Source organism: Trichosurus vulpecula, chromosome 2, assembly GCF_011100635.1.
Source record: "Trichosurus vulpecula isolate mTriVul1 chromosome 2, mTriVul1.pri, whole genome shotgun sequence".
Taxonomy (NCBI): domain Eukaryota; kingdom Metazoa; phylum Chordata; class Mammalia; order Diprotodontia; family Phalangeridae; genus Trichosurus; species Trichosurus vulpecula.
Genome location: NC_050574.1, coordinates 80,032,650 through 80,050,268, shown reverse-complemented (window position 1 = coordinate 80,050,268; position 17,619 = coordinate 80,032,650). Strand labels below are relative to the sequence as shown.

The 17,619-nt window shown below is 40.6% G+C and overlaps 1 protein-coding gene across 1 annotated transcript in view; it reads right to left on the bottom strand.

Annotated features, from left to right (window-relative positions):
• Positions 1-17,619, bottom strand: part of CSMD2 (CUB and Sushi multiple domains 2) — an 842,922-nt gene that overhangs the window by 24,276 nt on the left and 801,027 nt on the right. The window contains exons 55-60 of the mRNA XM_036743760.1: positions 11,600-11,788; positions 10,765-10,938; positions 8,499-8,681; positions 6,195-6,371; positions 4,964-5,143; positions 2,920-3,093 (exon numbers count right to left, since the gene is read on the bottom strand). Of these exons, the coding sequence (XP_036599655.1) occupies positions 2,920-3,093; positions 4,964-5,143; positions 6,195-6,371; positions 8,499-8,681; positions 10,765-10,938; positions 11,600-11,788 (1,077 nt within the window). The remainder of the gene's footprint in view (positions 1-2,919; positions 3,094-4,963; positions 5,144-6,194; positions 6,372-8,498; positions 8,682-10,764; positions 10,939-11,599; positions 11,789-17,619) is intronic.

Sequence of the window (17,619 nt, the reverse complement as noted above, 5' to 3'; positions counted from 1 at the left end):
AGGTTAGATAATCTTTGAGCTTCTTTTCAAATATAAGAATCTGTGATTCTAGTATTAAATGATAGATCCCCAGCAGAGAAAGACTTACAAAAACTAAGTTGGAGGGGACTTCAAAGGGCATCTAACTCAAACCCTATCTCAACAAAAATTCCTTCTAGGGAGAGAGGTGGTCATCAAGCCTTTGATTGAAGACCTCCAGTGAGGGAGAACTGACTGCTTCACAAAGTAGCCCAAAATTGTTTTGGACAACTCTCACCGTGAAGAAGCTTTTCCTAACATTAATCTTAAATTTACCCTCTTGCAAATTAATTCACCCAAGTAAGAGAAATGCAAATTAAAGCTACTCTGCCTCATAGTCATTAAAGTATCAAAGAGGATAAAAACAGATAAAAAGGGAAAATGACAAAATGTTTGAGGGGTTACAGGAAAACAGGATCATTAGTGCTTTGTAGTTACAGTTGTGAATTGGTTCAATATTTATTTACAAGCATTTATTAAGTGCCTACAATGTCTCACAAAAGTGATCACGAGTTAAATTTTCTTTACCTCATTATCTCATTTCATCATCACAACAACCCTGGGAGGCAAGTCTTATTATTCCCATTTTACAGTTAAGGAAACCGAGGTAAACAGAGGTTAAGTGACTTGTTCAGGGTCACACAGCTAATAAGTGTCTGACATCAGATATGAACTTGAGCTTTCCCGTCTCTAGGCCCAGAACTCTATCTGCCATACTGATTGGGTGCTTGTGTGCTTGTGCTTGGACCCTAATTCTAACAGCCTCTGCTTGGGTGCCTGCGCCTGAAACCCAATTCCAAAACCACATCCAGTTCTAAAATCACATCTCTCCCTAGCTTCAAAGCATTGGCCCTAGCAGTTTCTCTCTCGCAAAGCAGGGCAGCATGCTTACTTATCTCTCCTCCTGATATTGTAGGCAGCTGTGCCTATCTACTCCCTGTGTACTGATAATTGGCTGTACACTGGGTTATGACCATATTCACTACTTACTGATCTTACTGATATGTATCCTAGATATAGTGAAATTTATACTCTCTTACATTTATTTTGTCTAACAAGACATTTGATGAAAGCCACCTAGATATACCCAGTAAGCCCTGGCCAACAGTTAAATTAGTGACATTTCACAGTCAAAATCATACCTCCAGGTCGCTCCCCCCCCACCTTGGGCTATTTCCGCATGAACTCTGGGTAACACACCTGCACAGTAGATACAAAAAGTGCATGTTCCTTTAAGAACTGACCACACCTTAACCACTCCCTAGTCCTACCCCAAAACACCTAATTGACAGGTTTCACCCCTAAATCTCTTATAAAAGCTCTTCCTGCACCCTCTAAGGTTGCAGGTTCCCTAAGAACTCTTGCCAGCTGTAAAGTATAATAAATCTTTGCCACCTTGACTTGAAGAATGCTTGAGATCATGAATTCATTCCGGTCGGCCCTGACCCTCTCCAGTACTCAGGTCCTTGAGGGGTACTCCCCCTAAATGGGGAACTCCAGTCCTGGAAACTTTAGTTTTGGGATTCCTGAATCCCTGGATTTTTCCCCCTCAACAATACCACCAAGTTGTCATCAGACACCAGAAACTAAAGAGTGCCTACCAAGTGGAGAACAGCTGAACAAACTGTGGTATTTGAATGTAATGGAATATTATTGCTGTGTAAGAAATAACGAAGGGGATGGTTTTCAGAGAAATATGGGAAGACTTTTATGAACCAATGCAGAATAAATGAACAAAACCAGGAAATCAATTTATACAATAACACCATAAGATAAACAACTTAGAAAGATTTCAGAATTCTGATCAATGTAACGACCCATCACAATTCCAGATGACCAAAATGAAACATTCTACCCATCTCCTAACAGAAGTGATGGACTCATGACACAAAACGAGACATACATTTTTCAACAAGGCTAATATGAGAATTTGCTCTCTTTGATTATGTTACAAATTCCCCTAGTACCACCACTGATTGGTGGGGGAAGGCGGAAGGAATTGAAAATAAATGCTCATTAAAAAGTGAGAGAAATTATTATTTTTCTCTTACGTTAATAACCAATTAATATTGGGGATCCAGGGCTTTTCCCCTTTCTATTTCCTCATTCTCTACTAGGTCAAAGCAGTTTCTGAAGGACAGGGCTGATAATGAGATTAGGTTAACATTCTCCCACTGAACTGCGATGTAAGTGGCTTGGGGGGAGGGTAGATCCCTTTGCCAAGATTGGAGGTGGGGCAGTCTGGGTAGAGATGAGCAAGAGCGACATAATCAAAGTCTAGACTTCATTAGAACAGGCCCACCTCTCATTATAATATTCATTATCTCATTAATTGTTAACCAAACAGAGTTGATTTCCATCTATCAGAAACACCCATTCTTCTAAAGGTATTTAAACTAAAGTTCACCTTTGGTTTACAAAAAAAAAGAGCCAATGACAATAATTTTATTAATTATTTGCTAGTTATAATTAATAATTGATTATTAATTACCCAGAAATTTTGTTTCTCAGACTTTTTATTCATCACAAAAGAATATAAAATGCGAATTTTAAAAGGTGATGCATTAATTGTTCCTAATATTGTCTTCTGGGTTTAAGCAGAACTAGTACCATCCCTCTTCTAGGTGGCATGTCTTCAAATAGTTGGAGATAACTATCATCTCTCTCCTATGTTTTCTCTAGGCTACAAATCTTCTGCTCCTTAACTAGTGCTCATATGACACAATCTCAAAGGCCCTTCATCATCTTCATCTTTCCCTGGACACTCTCCAACTCATCATTATCCTTCCAAAATTGTGCCTGGAACAGAACACAATGCCCTAGATATGGTCTGACCAGGACAGAATTCAGTCACCTGGATTCTTTGTATACAAGCACAATCCCTTTCTGACACCAACTTACGGAAACACTGGGGCAGCTCTCCACTCCAGGAACCGTTGCCTTCACAGGTAAGCACAGCAGGCAGGGAGAGCTGATAGCCTTCCAAGCAGGCATATGTTACACTTGAGCCCCACATGAAGTCAGACCCCACAATTTTCCCATTAGGAACAGGAGGGGGTGCCTTGCACAGGATGGCTGCAAAGGAAACCAAAGGTGTTGTATCTTGATGATTTTCCAGGGGAACCATGCTCCATCAAAGCCCATTAACATAAATAACTCTAGCTCTGCCTCTGGGGACTCGTGATCCTCTGTTTTTAGGGGATCTCTGGTGTTACAGAGAACATAGTTCCCATCTTCAAAGATCTCCCAGTATGATGAGACACACATAAGCCTTTAGCCTCAGAGATAAAAATCTGGCTGAGATGCTCTCACATAGATCAGGCAAGTTAATCTCAGAAAGTTAAGCTACAGAGTTAAGTTTACAGAGATTCAGGCCACTGCTATTTCCTCCTTTCCAAGAAAGAATCAGCAGGATATGATTCTTCCTTAGGTGTCTTTTCTGGGGATTTTGAAATTAATGCATAACAATTATTTAGTTGCCTTATTAAGATTAGGACACAAGCTAACAGAGATGATGATGACAATAGCTCACATTTGTACAATCTTTGGGTACAAAGTCCTTCACTTCAATTGACCCTTACAACTGCCCTGGGAACTAGATGGGGTAAGTATTGGTACCATTTTACAGACAGTGAAGCTGAGGCCTATAAAAATGAACTAATTTGCTTAAGGCCACAGGGCTAGTAAATGGAAGAACTGGCGTCTAATTGAGAGCTTTGCTTTTTGATTCCTAGACTGAGGTTCACCACACATATTGGCATATTGACAAGATGGCATAGGTCAGAGGCTTTTTGAGCAAGACTCAGAACAAAATATTCTTGCTTCAAGTTTCTGCTGACCTTTGATCTGGAGGACTCACAATGACCTTTACTTGCTCTGAATTCTTAAAGCACTTTCTGTGTCTGACGGTTATTATTGTCTGGTTCTAATACTTATTTCTCCAATCAGATTATGAATTCTTTAATGCCCAGGACAATGGCAAGTAAGTGGTAGGCTCTTCAGGGATTGGCAACTATGGTTCAATAGTCAAATACATGCTGCTATCTATTTTTATACATCCCTTTAGCTAAGAATGGCTCTAAAAACCAAACTGGACATAGTCTGCTGACCCCTGCTTTAAATGATAGGCTACCACGTGGTAGGTACCAGTGGCAAGGAGCAGTGAATTAGGCTTTAGACTGCCTCTCTTCTTAGTTCTGTCGCTTGATAGCTATGGGAGCTTGGGGAAATCACTTATTTTCTCTGTTCCACAGTTTCCTCAAGTGTAAAACAAAAGACTTGGACTAGATAACCAGTAAACTTTCATCCAGATCTAAGCTTCAATAATTCATTATCTTCTGCAGTCTAAATTTTACCTGAGAGCTAACATCTATGCCGGACTTTATAAATTTTATAAAGTGAAAAGCACTTCACCTATATTATGTCATCTATAAAATAGCCAGGGCAGGCATTCTTATTTCCATTTCACAGACAAAGAAACCAAGGTTCAGAAAAGTTAAGTGACTTTTATAAGATCATAAAGCTAATAAAAGCTAGCAGAAAAGGCTAGAACTTGACCCTGACTAACTTCCAAGTGCTCTCCTGTCCTGAATCCCAAAGACAGGCAGAATAATTCTGCATAGCTCCATGTCGTGGAGAAGGTAGTAGAAATCTAGAAAAGGGGACCTGCTTAAATAGCCATGGCCACATGTCAAAGGTGTTAAATGACTACTTTGCCCTAATTTCTTAGTCAATTTCAATTTGAAAAGGCATTTTCCAAATTACAAACCACCCACCAGCTCAAACCCAGAAAAGAGGCCTTGCATTTGCATTCTCTTGCTCCTCTTCCTTTCCTCTCTTCACAGAGATACGGGGAACAAGCCTCAAGTTTGCATCCTGTCCTTCCCTCCATCCCACCCCCTCCTCACACCACTACTGTGGTATACCTGAGGGCCTCAGTTCTCACCTCTGCACACTGGCTTGGTACCATTCCATATCCGGTCTTTGGTACATTTCAACACAGATGCTCTGTCAGATTCCATCATATGTCCTGGGACACACTGGTACATCACTGTCTTGTTGTATGTGAAATCACTGCCTAGTCTGATTCCATTAGCTGGAATTCCAGGATCACCACAGTTTATAACTGGAAGGAAAAGATGAAAAAGTGACCATTGCCAGCATCAACTATTCTCTTTTTCTCAAAGCTTGATTTCCACATATCCAACAATACACATTCAGAAACACATGTACATAGTCCAAACGTGTGTGTATGCAAGTATCCAGACATACGTGGAATGGTAAAAGTCCATGTATCCAGATGTATGCATATGAAATTGCCCAAACATACATCCAGCTGTCCATATGAATTCATCCAGACATACACATACACATGTCCTGCTGTACACATCCAACCATACATCCAGACATACAGTACCTATATCCAGATGTACACACACAGTCTAGTAAATGTATGCCATCGGATGTACCCATACCCATCTCTAGAGGTACATGTACACAATCCAGATGCACATCAAGATGTGCATATACACACATGACCAGATGTACAAGTACATAGTCCAGAGATACAAACATCTAGACACACATGCATATGCATACCCATGTCCAGATGTATACATATTCCAGATGTACACACAGTTCTGTACATATTCACATATTCAGACATACATCCAGACATATACACACATAAGATGTGCATATATATGTGCATACACACATCCAGATACACAGCATATATCCAGAAGTGCACACACCTGTTCAAGGATACACATATACATTATGTCCAGGTAGTTATGTACATTGTCCAGAACTACATGGTCACAAATACAGTTGTACATGTACAGACATACATTTGTAGACATACAAACATACACTTGTACACATAAGACATATACATACAGTATACACTTGCACTTATGTACATGTATACAGATGCACATACATCCGCATGCATAGACATACACTGTACAGTACATATATACACTTATACATCTAGATGTATAGCCATATATAGTATAGATGTACATTGGTACTGATGTTCACTCATATGCATATAGATATATATGTGTACTATTGTAAACACATACAGACATAGAGCCATAGATATGTATAGAGCCTGCTGCTTGGCCCTTCCCCCTACACACACACACACACACACCTACTGGTGCAGGGCTCACCTGTACACTCTGGGGAGCTCCCAGTCCAGGTGCCATTGACAGAGCAGTGTCGGCTGAGCAGTCCTGTTGCATAATAGCCTTCCCGACACTCGTAAATGATTGAGCTGGAGAAAACCAAGCCATCATTAAACACAACTCGGGCATTGCTTGGTGTTCCTGGGTTTCCACAAGATAGCACTAGAAAGCCAAAAGAGCAAAGGGATTCAATATGTTTCATTCCCCAGAGAGAGAGCGTAGCATAGCCCAAGGAGCTCAGAACTGCCCAGAGTCAAATTAAAATCTGATAGAGAAGGGCACATGGTATGAACCTCTCCTTCATCTCTACTTTAGATCTCAACATAGACTGATCGAGCTAAGGGTGAGAGGAGAAGGGGGAAGATGTCTGACAATTCCAGACAACGGTTACTGGAAGAGTGGGAAGGAAAGCTGAGTTCCACCATGATGCCACTGATCTGTAGATGTATGTTTGTATGGAGGTGACTACCTGCATGCATGTAGAGTTGTTTGTTAAGTCAGGGACTGCTTGTATACGTAAGGCATGGATACATTCCACAAATATTCCTCAGGTACCCACTACAAGCAAAACACTTGTGCTAGGAGGAACACGAAGATGAATGAAATATATTCCTTGCCCTTGGGGTGTTTAGAGTCTAACAAGAAGAGAGATAAGCTACATAGCCATATAACTATGTATCAATTATTGCCTGGTTTTCTATTTTGTTTCTCTTGTGTTATCTTTCCAAATGGATTGGAAACTCTCTCTGGGCAATCCATCAGTCAAAAGATATTTATTAAGCACTTATTATGTGCCACTCATAAATCAAACATAGTTCTAATGCTTAATAATATCTGTTGAATGATCGCCTAATCGATTAAAAATGTAAGACTGGATCAAATATATAGTCTCCCCAGTGCAGGAATCTGCCTCTCTGAAAACTGTTTATTCTCCATGCATGAAACTGTTGGATTTAGATATGGAAGGGACCTCAAACATCACTTAGTCTTACTTCCTCATTTTACAGATGTAAAAAGTAAGGCCTAGAGAGGTGAGGGGCTTGCCCAAGTTCACAGAGCAAGTAAGTAGCAAAGTTGAGACCTAGAATCAAAGTTTAGGTCTTCAGCCTCTCAGTCCAGGGGCCTTCCCACTGTACCATGCCTCAGCTTACCTCAGAGGTTAGAGGGAGCTCCATATTGTTCCTTAAAAGCCTGTCATGCTAATATGGAAATATATTTTGCAAGACTACACATATATAACCTATATAAAATTGCTTATCTTCTCAATGAGGAAGGTGGGGAGGGAAGGAGAGAGGGAGAGAATCTGGAACTCGCAATTTTAAAAACAAGTGTTAAAATTGTTTTTACAAGTAATTTGGGAAAAATGAAATAGTAATTTTTTTAAGGCCTTCCCATTGCCCATTCTCTCCCACCTCCTCCACTCCCTTTCTCAAAACTGACCAGTTAAATTCATTATCCAAATGCAGAACTTTGGTCAAGAAATAAAAAAGGAACCTGAGTGTTGGGTAAAATATTTGAGAGAGAGTGCTCTTATCTCCTCTCTCTCTTCCTCTCAACAACTTTTCCAGTATTGGAGGAAAATAAGTTTTCTAGAATCAAACCCTATGAGATGATCAGATTTACATGTCCTCAATTTATCTCTGTCCTCATCACCTAAGGATCCTTCTCATACTTGGACTCAATCAATATTCCTCACTTGGACAAAATTGGGAATAGCAGTAATAGCCATAGCTAACCCTGACAGCATGTTTACTATGTGCCAGGCAGTGTACTACGCGCTTTTATATTTTTATCTCATTCGATCCTCACGATAACCCTGGGAGGTAGGTGCTGCCATTATCTTCATTTTATGGATGGTTAAGCAATGATCCAGCCATTAAGTGGCGTTCTTAGGTTCACACAGCTATTAAGTGTCCGAGGCTAGAGTTGAACTCAGATCCTCTGGACTCCGGGCCACACATCTAGCCACTGTACCACCTAGCTACTTCTTTATGATTTGTAGCATCGTTTTCATATCTAAATAAAACCTATAATGAAAGTGCACCCATGGGTAACAGAAGCATTGAACCAAAAAAGACTATTTGAAAACTGACATATTGAAACTAGCAAGTATTACTACTCCAAGTGCCTTAGGGCTTTGTTTTCCTTTTGATGGGACCGGACCTCTGGTGGATTGATGTTTCAAAGCAGAAAAACAAATTGTTGATTATTCGTTTTGTCTGGGTGTGAGTGTGTGTGTGTGTGTGTGTGTGTGTGTCTGTGTGTGTGTGTGTGTGTGTGTGTTTATACCTTCACACTCAGGCTGGGTACCACTCCACGAGCCATTGATGTGGCAAGTCCTCTCCGATGACCCTCGGAGCATGTAGCCAGGTTCACAGCTAAATCGCATCAGATTTCCAATAACAAACTCATCTCCCAGACGGATGCCATGGGGAGGGATGCCTGGATCCCCACAAATTCCCACACTGCTACCTGCTGGTCAGAATCAAACAAATGCACTGCATTAATGTGGTGTAAGGAATAGAGAATGGCGGAAATAAGAAGTAGGAAAGTTAACTCCTGAGATTACGGCTAAAGATAGGAAGCCATGTGAATTAGTAAAATCAGGGACATTTATAGGACCAATATCAAGCATTAATTTCCTTAAAAATTCTGGCTATGTTAGATGACCTCACATTATTCCAAAGAATTACTTCACTCTCTCGTGGTTAATGCTGGCCTGTATCTACTACAGAGATCAGGTAGAAATCAGACAGAAATGCTCATGACCACTGGGAACAACCCAACTACTTCTAACACTATAGAAAAGGGCTATAAAAAGGGAAAGTAAGCATGAAAACACCATGAGCCTAAAATTGGATTAATCTTTCAAAGGAAAAATGTAGCTTCAGGAACTTCAAAATATAAGGGTTTTTACATCAGGTAAAAGTTCTAAGATTTTAATGCTTTCCTCTAGGATTCACTCTGACCAAAAAAAGAATCTAAAATCTAGCCAAAAAAGCATCTCTCTTTAGGATCTTTCATCAGTTGTTAGATAAAGTCAGTGGGTATTCTACCTCTCTTCCTCTTTTCACTTCTAACACTCAGGTATATTTAGCAGCATTCTTTCAATCAACAGATATTTACTGAATACTTAGTACATTGTGGGAAATACCATCAAGGATAAGGGCAATGCAAAGGCTTAAATCCACGACTGAGGGACAGAAGATGATAAAAAAACATTATGGAATTCTGGAGTTGGAAGGGATCTCACAGGGCATGAATAACTGATATCTATAGTGTTTTAAAGTTTGCAAAATACCTTAAAATCCTTGTCTTCTTTGAGCCTCACAACAATCCTGTGAGTAACAGGGATATTATAGGTATTCCTATACCAATTTTATAGATAAAGAAAATGAAACTTTGAGAAGCTGAGTGGGTTGCCCAGGCTCATATTGCTGCTACTCAGCATTACAGGCAGATCTTCCTAACTCTAAAGCCAGCATTTGATTTATTAAGCTACCCTGCCTTCCTAAGAGTCAAAGCCAGTGCTAACGAAGGCCTGAACTCTGGAGGTGAGAGTAGAAATGGAAAAGGATAGCCATGAGATATCTTGGAGGTAGAATTGACAGGACTTGGTGGCTGACTCAATATAAATGTTGAGAAAGCAGTAAAAGCTTCTCTGAGGTTGTAATCACTGTCATTAGAGGGAAGCCTTTGATACTTGTCATGGCCAAAGAATCAATCACCCTATAAAATGATGGGGTTGGACCAGAAGACTTCTAAGCTACATTCTAATTCTACAAATATCTGAAGTTATGGAAAGAGTGATTAGACTTACTCTGTTTGCATTCAGACAGCAGAAAGGATTCAGCTTAATGGATCAATGGGGGGAAATTATGGAAGGGAGATTTTAGCTTTGTTTCTTGCCCCAGTGTAAGTCACCTTGGGTGAGATAACATTTTAAGTCATTTATACTTGAGTATGAATGAATTTATCATATCTTTTCCTAGAAGTGGGATTTCATAAGGAAAAGGGATAAGTGAAATGTGTGACCAAAGTCCTTGATGAGAGCTTCTGTCTCACCTCAATGACTATGATATGGCCTTAGTCTACAAATAACCTATAAAACATGCTGTGTTCCTTCCACTCAGTTCTCCAAAATTTCTATTCTATAAAATAAACACCAGGCCTAGCATTCTGCTAAGCAGCCTACCTCCTCCATTATTCTCCAACATCCTTGTATCAAATGGCCCACAGAAGTCATGCTAGTATGAGAAAGGAGAGAAAGGAAACCAGACAGAAAGGAAGGCATAAAAATGCTAAGGGGAAAAAGGATGAAACCCCATGCCTGGATTGGATAGAGACATTTGAGGGACTGAAGTACAACACTAAACTTTCAAGTTCTATAGAAGACCAGAAAAAGCTACAAATGGTAGCACTATCTTGGCGAACCTGGTCTTCCAAATGGTTTTAATGGGCTTCATTCACCTTCTGCTTCACCAAGCTTTGCATGAGGCCAATAAAAAGCAACCAGTCTTTCACTCTTCCCAGGCTACTTTCCCTATGCTCACACCTGAGCAGTGTGGTAGAGAGCCACTCCAGTGTCCATCTAGCTGGCACATGCGGGTGGCATTGCCAATCAAAGTTCTCTTGCCCGTGCAGCTGTAACGCACAACTGATCCCACAGTGTAGCTGTCCCCTGAGATCTGGGAATGCGGTGGAGAGCCAGGATGACCACAGGAGACCACTGGAAGAGGTGAAAAACAAAAAGTCTAGCAACTCTAAATAATCATGGCATTTGTAATAATTATAGGGACCAAATCTAGGTTTCCTGGAGAAGGGAATATAAAATCTTGGAAATATTTGGGGGAAATGTTATTTCAAAATATATAATACATATTACATATATATACAAATATATATGAAACACATACAGAGTACATAATATATATATGTATATATATATATATATATATATATATTATATAAAAAGTACTTTTATTTTTCCTTGGTTGAATGGCCTGAAATTTTTCATCTATTGACTATAACTTTCTCCTAGATAATTTACAACCTATCTGAAATTCCCACTGAAATGTCACTTATATATAACAATGACAGGTCTTATTTTCAACAAGAACAGGGAAGATTATGACCTTCAAATAGGGAAGAAAACCATCACAGAACATCAGAGTTAAAAGGGACCTCAGGAGCCACTGAGCCTAAACCAGACCTGACTAGGAATCTCCTCTGCAACATCTCTATTACAGAGACTCTGCCTTCAGACAGTTGCTCCAGTGAGAGGGAACCCAGCACCCCCCAAGACAGCTTATTCTACTTGATGACAGTTCTGATTGTCAGGAAGCTTTTCCTTATATTAAGACTAGAACTGAGCTACTTTGTCAACTTACAGAGACACTGGGGGAGGGATCGGTCCCATGTACCGTCCCCCTGACAAGTCAACACATGTGTCCCGAGTAAGTAGTAACCATGGTTGCACTGATAAGACACAGTGGTTCCAAAGCTGAAACGGTGGGGGCCACCTGACTGGATATGCCGGATGCTATTTTCTTGATGTCCAGGGTCCGTACAGTTGATAACTGCAAACAAAAAACAGGGAAGTCAAAGGTATTACAATGTAAATGAGGGTTTCCTCCCAAAATCAAAAATAATAAATATAAAATCCAAGTTGGCATACATTTCCATTATAGCAAGAGCCCCTAAGCTGAAAACAAGTAAGGAAAGTGGTGATAAACTCACACAGGAACAGGGGCCACTAAACCATACACAAGGATCCATGCAGCCAAATATACAGTTTAGAAAATCATGTATGAACACCACCTCTGTTCTACTGTATTTTAACTTATTTATTTTGTCAAATATTTCTCAATTACATTTTAATCTGGTTCTAATCATACTCAGGAGTGCTGAGGTCCTTGGCCTCCCTATTACCACTCAGGTTAAGTGTCTGACACTTCTGAGTAAGAAGGTGCCATGCTCTTTGGTGGAGATGATGGTTAGGGGAGGAGGACTGTGGAATTAAGGCAGTTCTGGAAAAAAGTGCTTGGAAAACATCATGTAATAATTTCTTTGATCATTCAGGATGAGAGAGTATTTCTTCGGGTGTTGTACTACTCAATCAGAGATAGGAAAAGTCTCAAGGCTGCACTCTTAGGCAAGGGGAAAACCAGACTAACCTGGGGCTGATTTCTTTCCCAATCAGTGAATAAGATATATTCCCCAGTTTACCTCTGCTATCCAAAAAGAAAGACAGGATCTGTTTCATTATTGTCTTTACATTACCAGTGCCTAGTACAATGCTTTATTTGTAGTACTTTTTGACTTAAAATCATTAGGTTTTTTGGCAGAGGGAGGAGAGGAGAATAAGGAAGAAGGGGAGAGCAAGACAGGGAGGGAGGGGAAGAGAAGGGGAGGGGGAGAGAGAGAGAGAGAGAGAGAGAAGGAGGGAGGGAGGGGAGAAGGGAGGGAGGAAGAGAGAGAGAGAGAGAAGGAGGGAGGGAGGGGAGAAGGGAGGGAGGAAGAGAGAGAGAGAGAGAGAAGGAGGGAGGGAGGGGGGAAGGGAGGGAGGAAGAGATAGAGAGAGAGAGAGAAAGAGAGAGAGAGAGAATGAGAGAGAGAGAGAGAGAGAGAGAGAGAGAGAGACTGTTCCCTGGATCAAAATAAGAATGAATGGTTAGGTTAGAATCTATAGAGGTCACATTGACTCATGCATGAAAATATAGGAGACAGACTCTCAGCATTGTGGGCATGCAATTTCCTATTTTGTATGAACCTTCAATTATTCCTTGAGAAGCCCACCACACTTCTCAATGCTAAACTTGCCCTGTAGGAATGAAGACAAATGGCTAAAGTGGATTATTAATGCCTCAGTTATGGTTAATTTGTATCTACTACTGATATGTATTTACTATAGAAGAGGGACCATGGAGCTCATGAAAATCCTTTTAAACCTGTATGTTTTCCATACTTCCTTCCCCTGCCAGCTTTGCCTCTACATTCCTATTTTCTTTGTCCTAGCATGCTCTGGAATGGTGGGGAGTGGGGGGTAGGTGACCTCTACCAGGAATATACTGGTTTTTAGACATCTAGGAACTGGCACAGTTCCTAGGTAAAGGAGGGATTTCTAGGATACTTGATTGGTATAGAAACCATTTAGTGTACTGAGAAATAAAATGTACTTTGAGGTCTTGAAAGAATTAGTTTGTCAGGGATGGAGAAGCAGCAACAACATAATAAGAGTGCTCTCATGCATTAGTGTTTTATATATAGTGTTTTATAAATTCCACAGGAATTTCATAATACACTTCAGGATTCACAATTCTTTATCGCTGCCAAAGTGATTTCTCCATAGGATGGTCCAGTGATAAGGAAAGCAGCCATCTTCTGAACAATGGCAGATGAGAAAAGGCTAGAAGTGGCCACAGACTTTGGAGTGTTTCAAAAGACCAACTGATAAGCAGTTATGTGAAGGGGCGGGATGCGGCCTAGGCAATCACCATCCCCCACCTAGAGCAGGCGACAAGATGCTGCTACTCCCTGACACGAACGTGAAAACCTCCCCATGGCAGCAGCGACAGCTTTGGTTTACCAGGAAAGTTAGTTTGTACCTGGGAACCGTTGGTGAGTCACAAAGTACCAAAATTAAGAATGTATGGCAAACGCGAGAACTGCTTCAATGATTCATCAGAACTGTTTGATGTTTGTGTTTCTCCTACAGTCAATTGGTCTCTCTTCATCTGGGAAATGTTGAAGTTCTAGGAGGTGATTCTCACATCGTGGTCCCTTTGGTAATCTAGTGAAACTTATGGCTCCCTTCTCACAATATTTTTAAATGTATAAAATAAAATTTTATGGATTTGGGATTACAAAGGAAATGAATTATGCGGAAATACAGTAATCAAACTAGTTAGGAGTGACAGAAGGGAGAAAAACCGAGTTCATGAACTCCAGGTTAGGAATCCCTGGTCTAGAGAAACAATTTCCTGTCTAATCTTCAGTTTCCCAAGAAAGTAAAACATTCCTCATCAGGGCTAAAGAAATGATTAAGAGAAAAGCAAAAAACAACTAAAAAATCACATTTTGATGAGGCAGAGAAGAATCTGAAATAGTGTTAAGAGGTTGGAAAGTAAAAGAATATGACAAAGAGAAAGAAAAGAAAGAACTCAGAAACAACGCATTTATTGGTTCTCAGATTGGAGAAGTGACTTATTCCAGGTCACAGCCCAGATTAGGACCCAAGGTTTTCTGACTCCTAGGACAATGCTCTTCCCACTACACCACTAGACTGACAAAGAATTTCTCAGGATAGAAACAGGGTCTTCTACTTGGTAGTGGTCAAAGCTTTAGAAGACCTTGGAGAAAGGGAATTAGACATTAAGAAGCAGAACATGCCCTATCTTCTACTGTTGATAGACCTGGAGTAGACAAGTGATTAGTGATCAGGGAGGCACTCTGAGCTTTTCTCTTTAGGTTTCAAACATCCTGATTTGTTGGTAAGATGAAAGACAACTCCTAACACCCAAATGGCATCTTCATTTAATGGCAGCTGTTACTGAAAATGCTAATGGTATGTGTGGACACTGGTTCCTAAGAAGCATTAAGCCATTGAGATAGAAGCAACTTTCCAAATAAGATACTTTTCCACTTATCTCTTGCAGTGCACCTTTAAAGGACAAATCCTATATAATGATAATACACTCCTAGAGTACTTTAAGGTTTCCTAGGTGCTTTCCTTTTGGTGGCAGCAACATAGTGCACAGAGCGCTGGGCCTGGAGTCAGGATGACCTGAGTTCAAATCTGGTCTCAGACATTTACTAGTTGTGTGACCCTGGGCAAGTCACTTAACCTGTTTGCCTTAATCCAGTGGAGAAGGAAATGGCAAATACAGTATTCTTGCTAAGAAAACCCCATATGGGGTCATGAAGAGTTGGACAACAATAACAACAAATGCCTTCCTCGAAACTACCATATAATGTAGGTAGTGAAAGTGTTATCCTTAGCTGCTGGAAGGCACCTGGTAGCCTAGTGGAAAGAGTGCTGGTGAGGAGTTCAAATATATCCTCAAACACTAGCTGTGTGACCCTGGGCAAGTCACTTAAACTCTGTTTACCTCAGGTGTTTCATCTGTAAAATGAGGACCATAGTAGAACCTATTTCCCAGTTGTTGAGATGACCAAATGAGATAATATTTGTAAAGTGCTTAGCACAGTGTCTGGCACACAGTAGGCACTGTATAAATGCTAGCTATTATTATTGTTATATTTTGTAAACTGAAGGTCTGAGAGACCCCAACTTCAGCACTTTAGCCAGCATACCAGTTTCTCATGTGTAAAATGAACTGGAGAAGGAAATGGCAAATAGTAACTTCCTGAAAGGCCACAAGATGGCGATACTTCTCCATAGAAATTCTTAGTCTTTTATACACATTTTCCCTCTCGCTCTCGCTCTCTCGCTTTCTCTCTCTCTCTCTCTCTCTCTCTCTCTCTCTCTCTCGCTCTCGCTCTTGCTCTCGCTCTCTCCACCCGCCCCCCTCGCCCTTCCTCTTTAGGTGAGTGTCTTTTTGTTGTTACCTAAGACTTTACCTCTCTGACACTCCCTTTTATTACTTTTCCCAATGTGCATTTTTCTTTGATAATTGATCATTATCACTGAACTGTTGCAAATATTTTTAAAACCCTTTCTTACAGTAGATCCAAGTGACTAGGACCATTATACCTTGGTATTTTTTCCTATTTTAAAAAGACAAAAGCTAATTTTCCTTCTGTTGGGGATCCATGGGCCTAAAACAGGTAATTCTTTCCTATCTCTGGTCTTCTTCATTCAGTCAAACATTTATTAAGGACCTGCTATAAACAGTGCTCTAAGCCAGGCATTGCGTACTTGGAAGCGATTTCAGAGTTCATCTACAACAGTGCTGACAAGGGGCTATTCAATATGTACGTGAATACCTCCACTGAAGAGGGAGCTCACTACACCCAGGGGACAATCATCATTCTGCTTTAGGACAGCTGAAATTGTTAGGAAATTTTTCTCTCCATCGTGCCACAATCTGCCCCTCTCCTCTGAATTTCCAAATGTTGCACTTAAGTTTCACACTGGTGCCTTCATGGTCAAGCAGAACAAGTCTAATTCCTTTCCCATAAGATAGCCCTTTGCCTACCAGAAGACATTATCATTAAACATATGGGGGAGGAGAGGGTCAGCCCAGACAATCACCATCCCCCACTTAAAGTAGGTAACAAGATGCTACCCCCGGCACCCTAATCAGGGTGAAAACACATATCAAGTGTTCACCCAATTAATCAATCAATCACAGACTTCTAAGTGTGAAAAGCCATTACTCAATGGAGATGTCTTAGAAAGCCACTGGATAAAGCAGGTCCTGTAGAGGACTGTATGTAGTAGATCCTCAATAAAAGTTTGTTGACTGACTTACTGACTAAAGAAATCTAGAGACAAGAAAGAGTTGCCTCTTTTGCACTAAGGGCCAGGAATCCATAGCAGAAGGAAAATTAGCTTTTGTCTTTTTAGAATAGAACACTACTACGGTATAAAGGTTCCATTAACCTGGATTCAATAAAAGAAAGCAGATGTTGCCTAGTTTGTTTGATTGGCTGGGTTTTGTCACACCCTATGGGGCATGTACAAAACCAAGAGATGTGTATCTAGCAGAAGCTTCCAGTCAGGCCTTGACAAGGAACTCAGCTTCCTTGCCCATCCTCTATTCAGAAAAATATTGTGAACTGCATAGGATCAGAGGACTTCAGGGGAGTTAGGTTTTTTTTTATCCACACCCTAAAAAGCACCCCAAATAGCTGTGTCTGGTTGCAGTGTCTGAATTGAGAGCCAAGGATAGACAGCACAATGAGGAAAGGCACATTCAAGGCTCCACAAGAAGTTCAGAAGAAAAGCTATATCATAACGAAGTGGAACGGCTTGAGGACAGACCACGATCTGTGCCACATGCACTAAGCTCATTTTTCTCTGGACTCTATGTGTAGTGGTGGGAGAGTGGTACTTCGGAGATGTGTTATATACCAAATATACCACTACAGTAATTACTTGTTCCTAAAAACTAACTCTACCAAAGAGATATCAGTACTTAATTGGGGGTTGGGGAGTGGGGAGAGGTAGAGCATGCCAGAAAGACTCACAAGCATCAGAAAGACTTCTTTCGACCTCTTAGGGTTACCTGTAGAATCCTGGGGCTAAGAAGAAGCAGCTGAACTCTGAGGTCACATTTTTTAAGTGCAAGTGAGGGTTGGGAGAATATCTATAGAACCTGTGTTACATGTCCCCCACTCCTTCCCAAATCTTTTCACTGATTGCTCAACTGATCCTTCTATGGCATGTTTTGATTTCCTTCCCATCATGGTCAATCTCCTTGGCTTATCAATGCCTTTGCTAAAG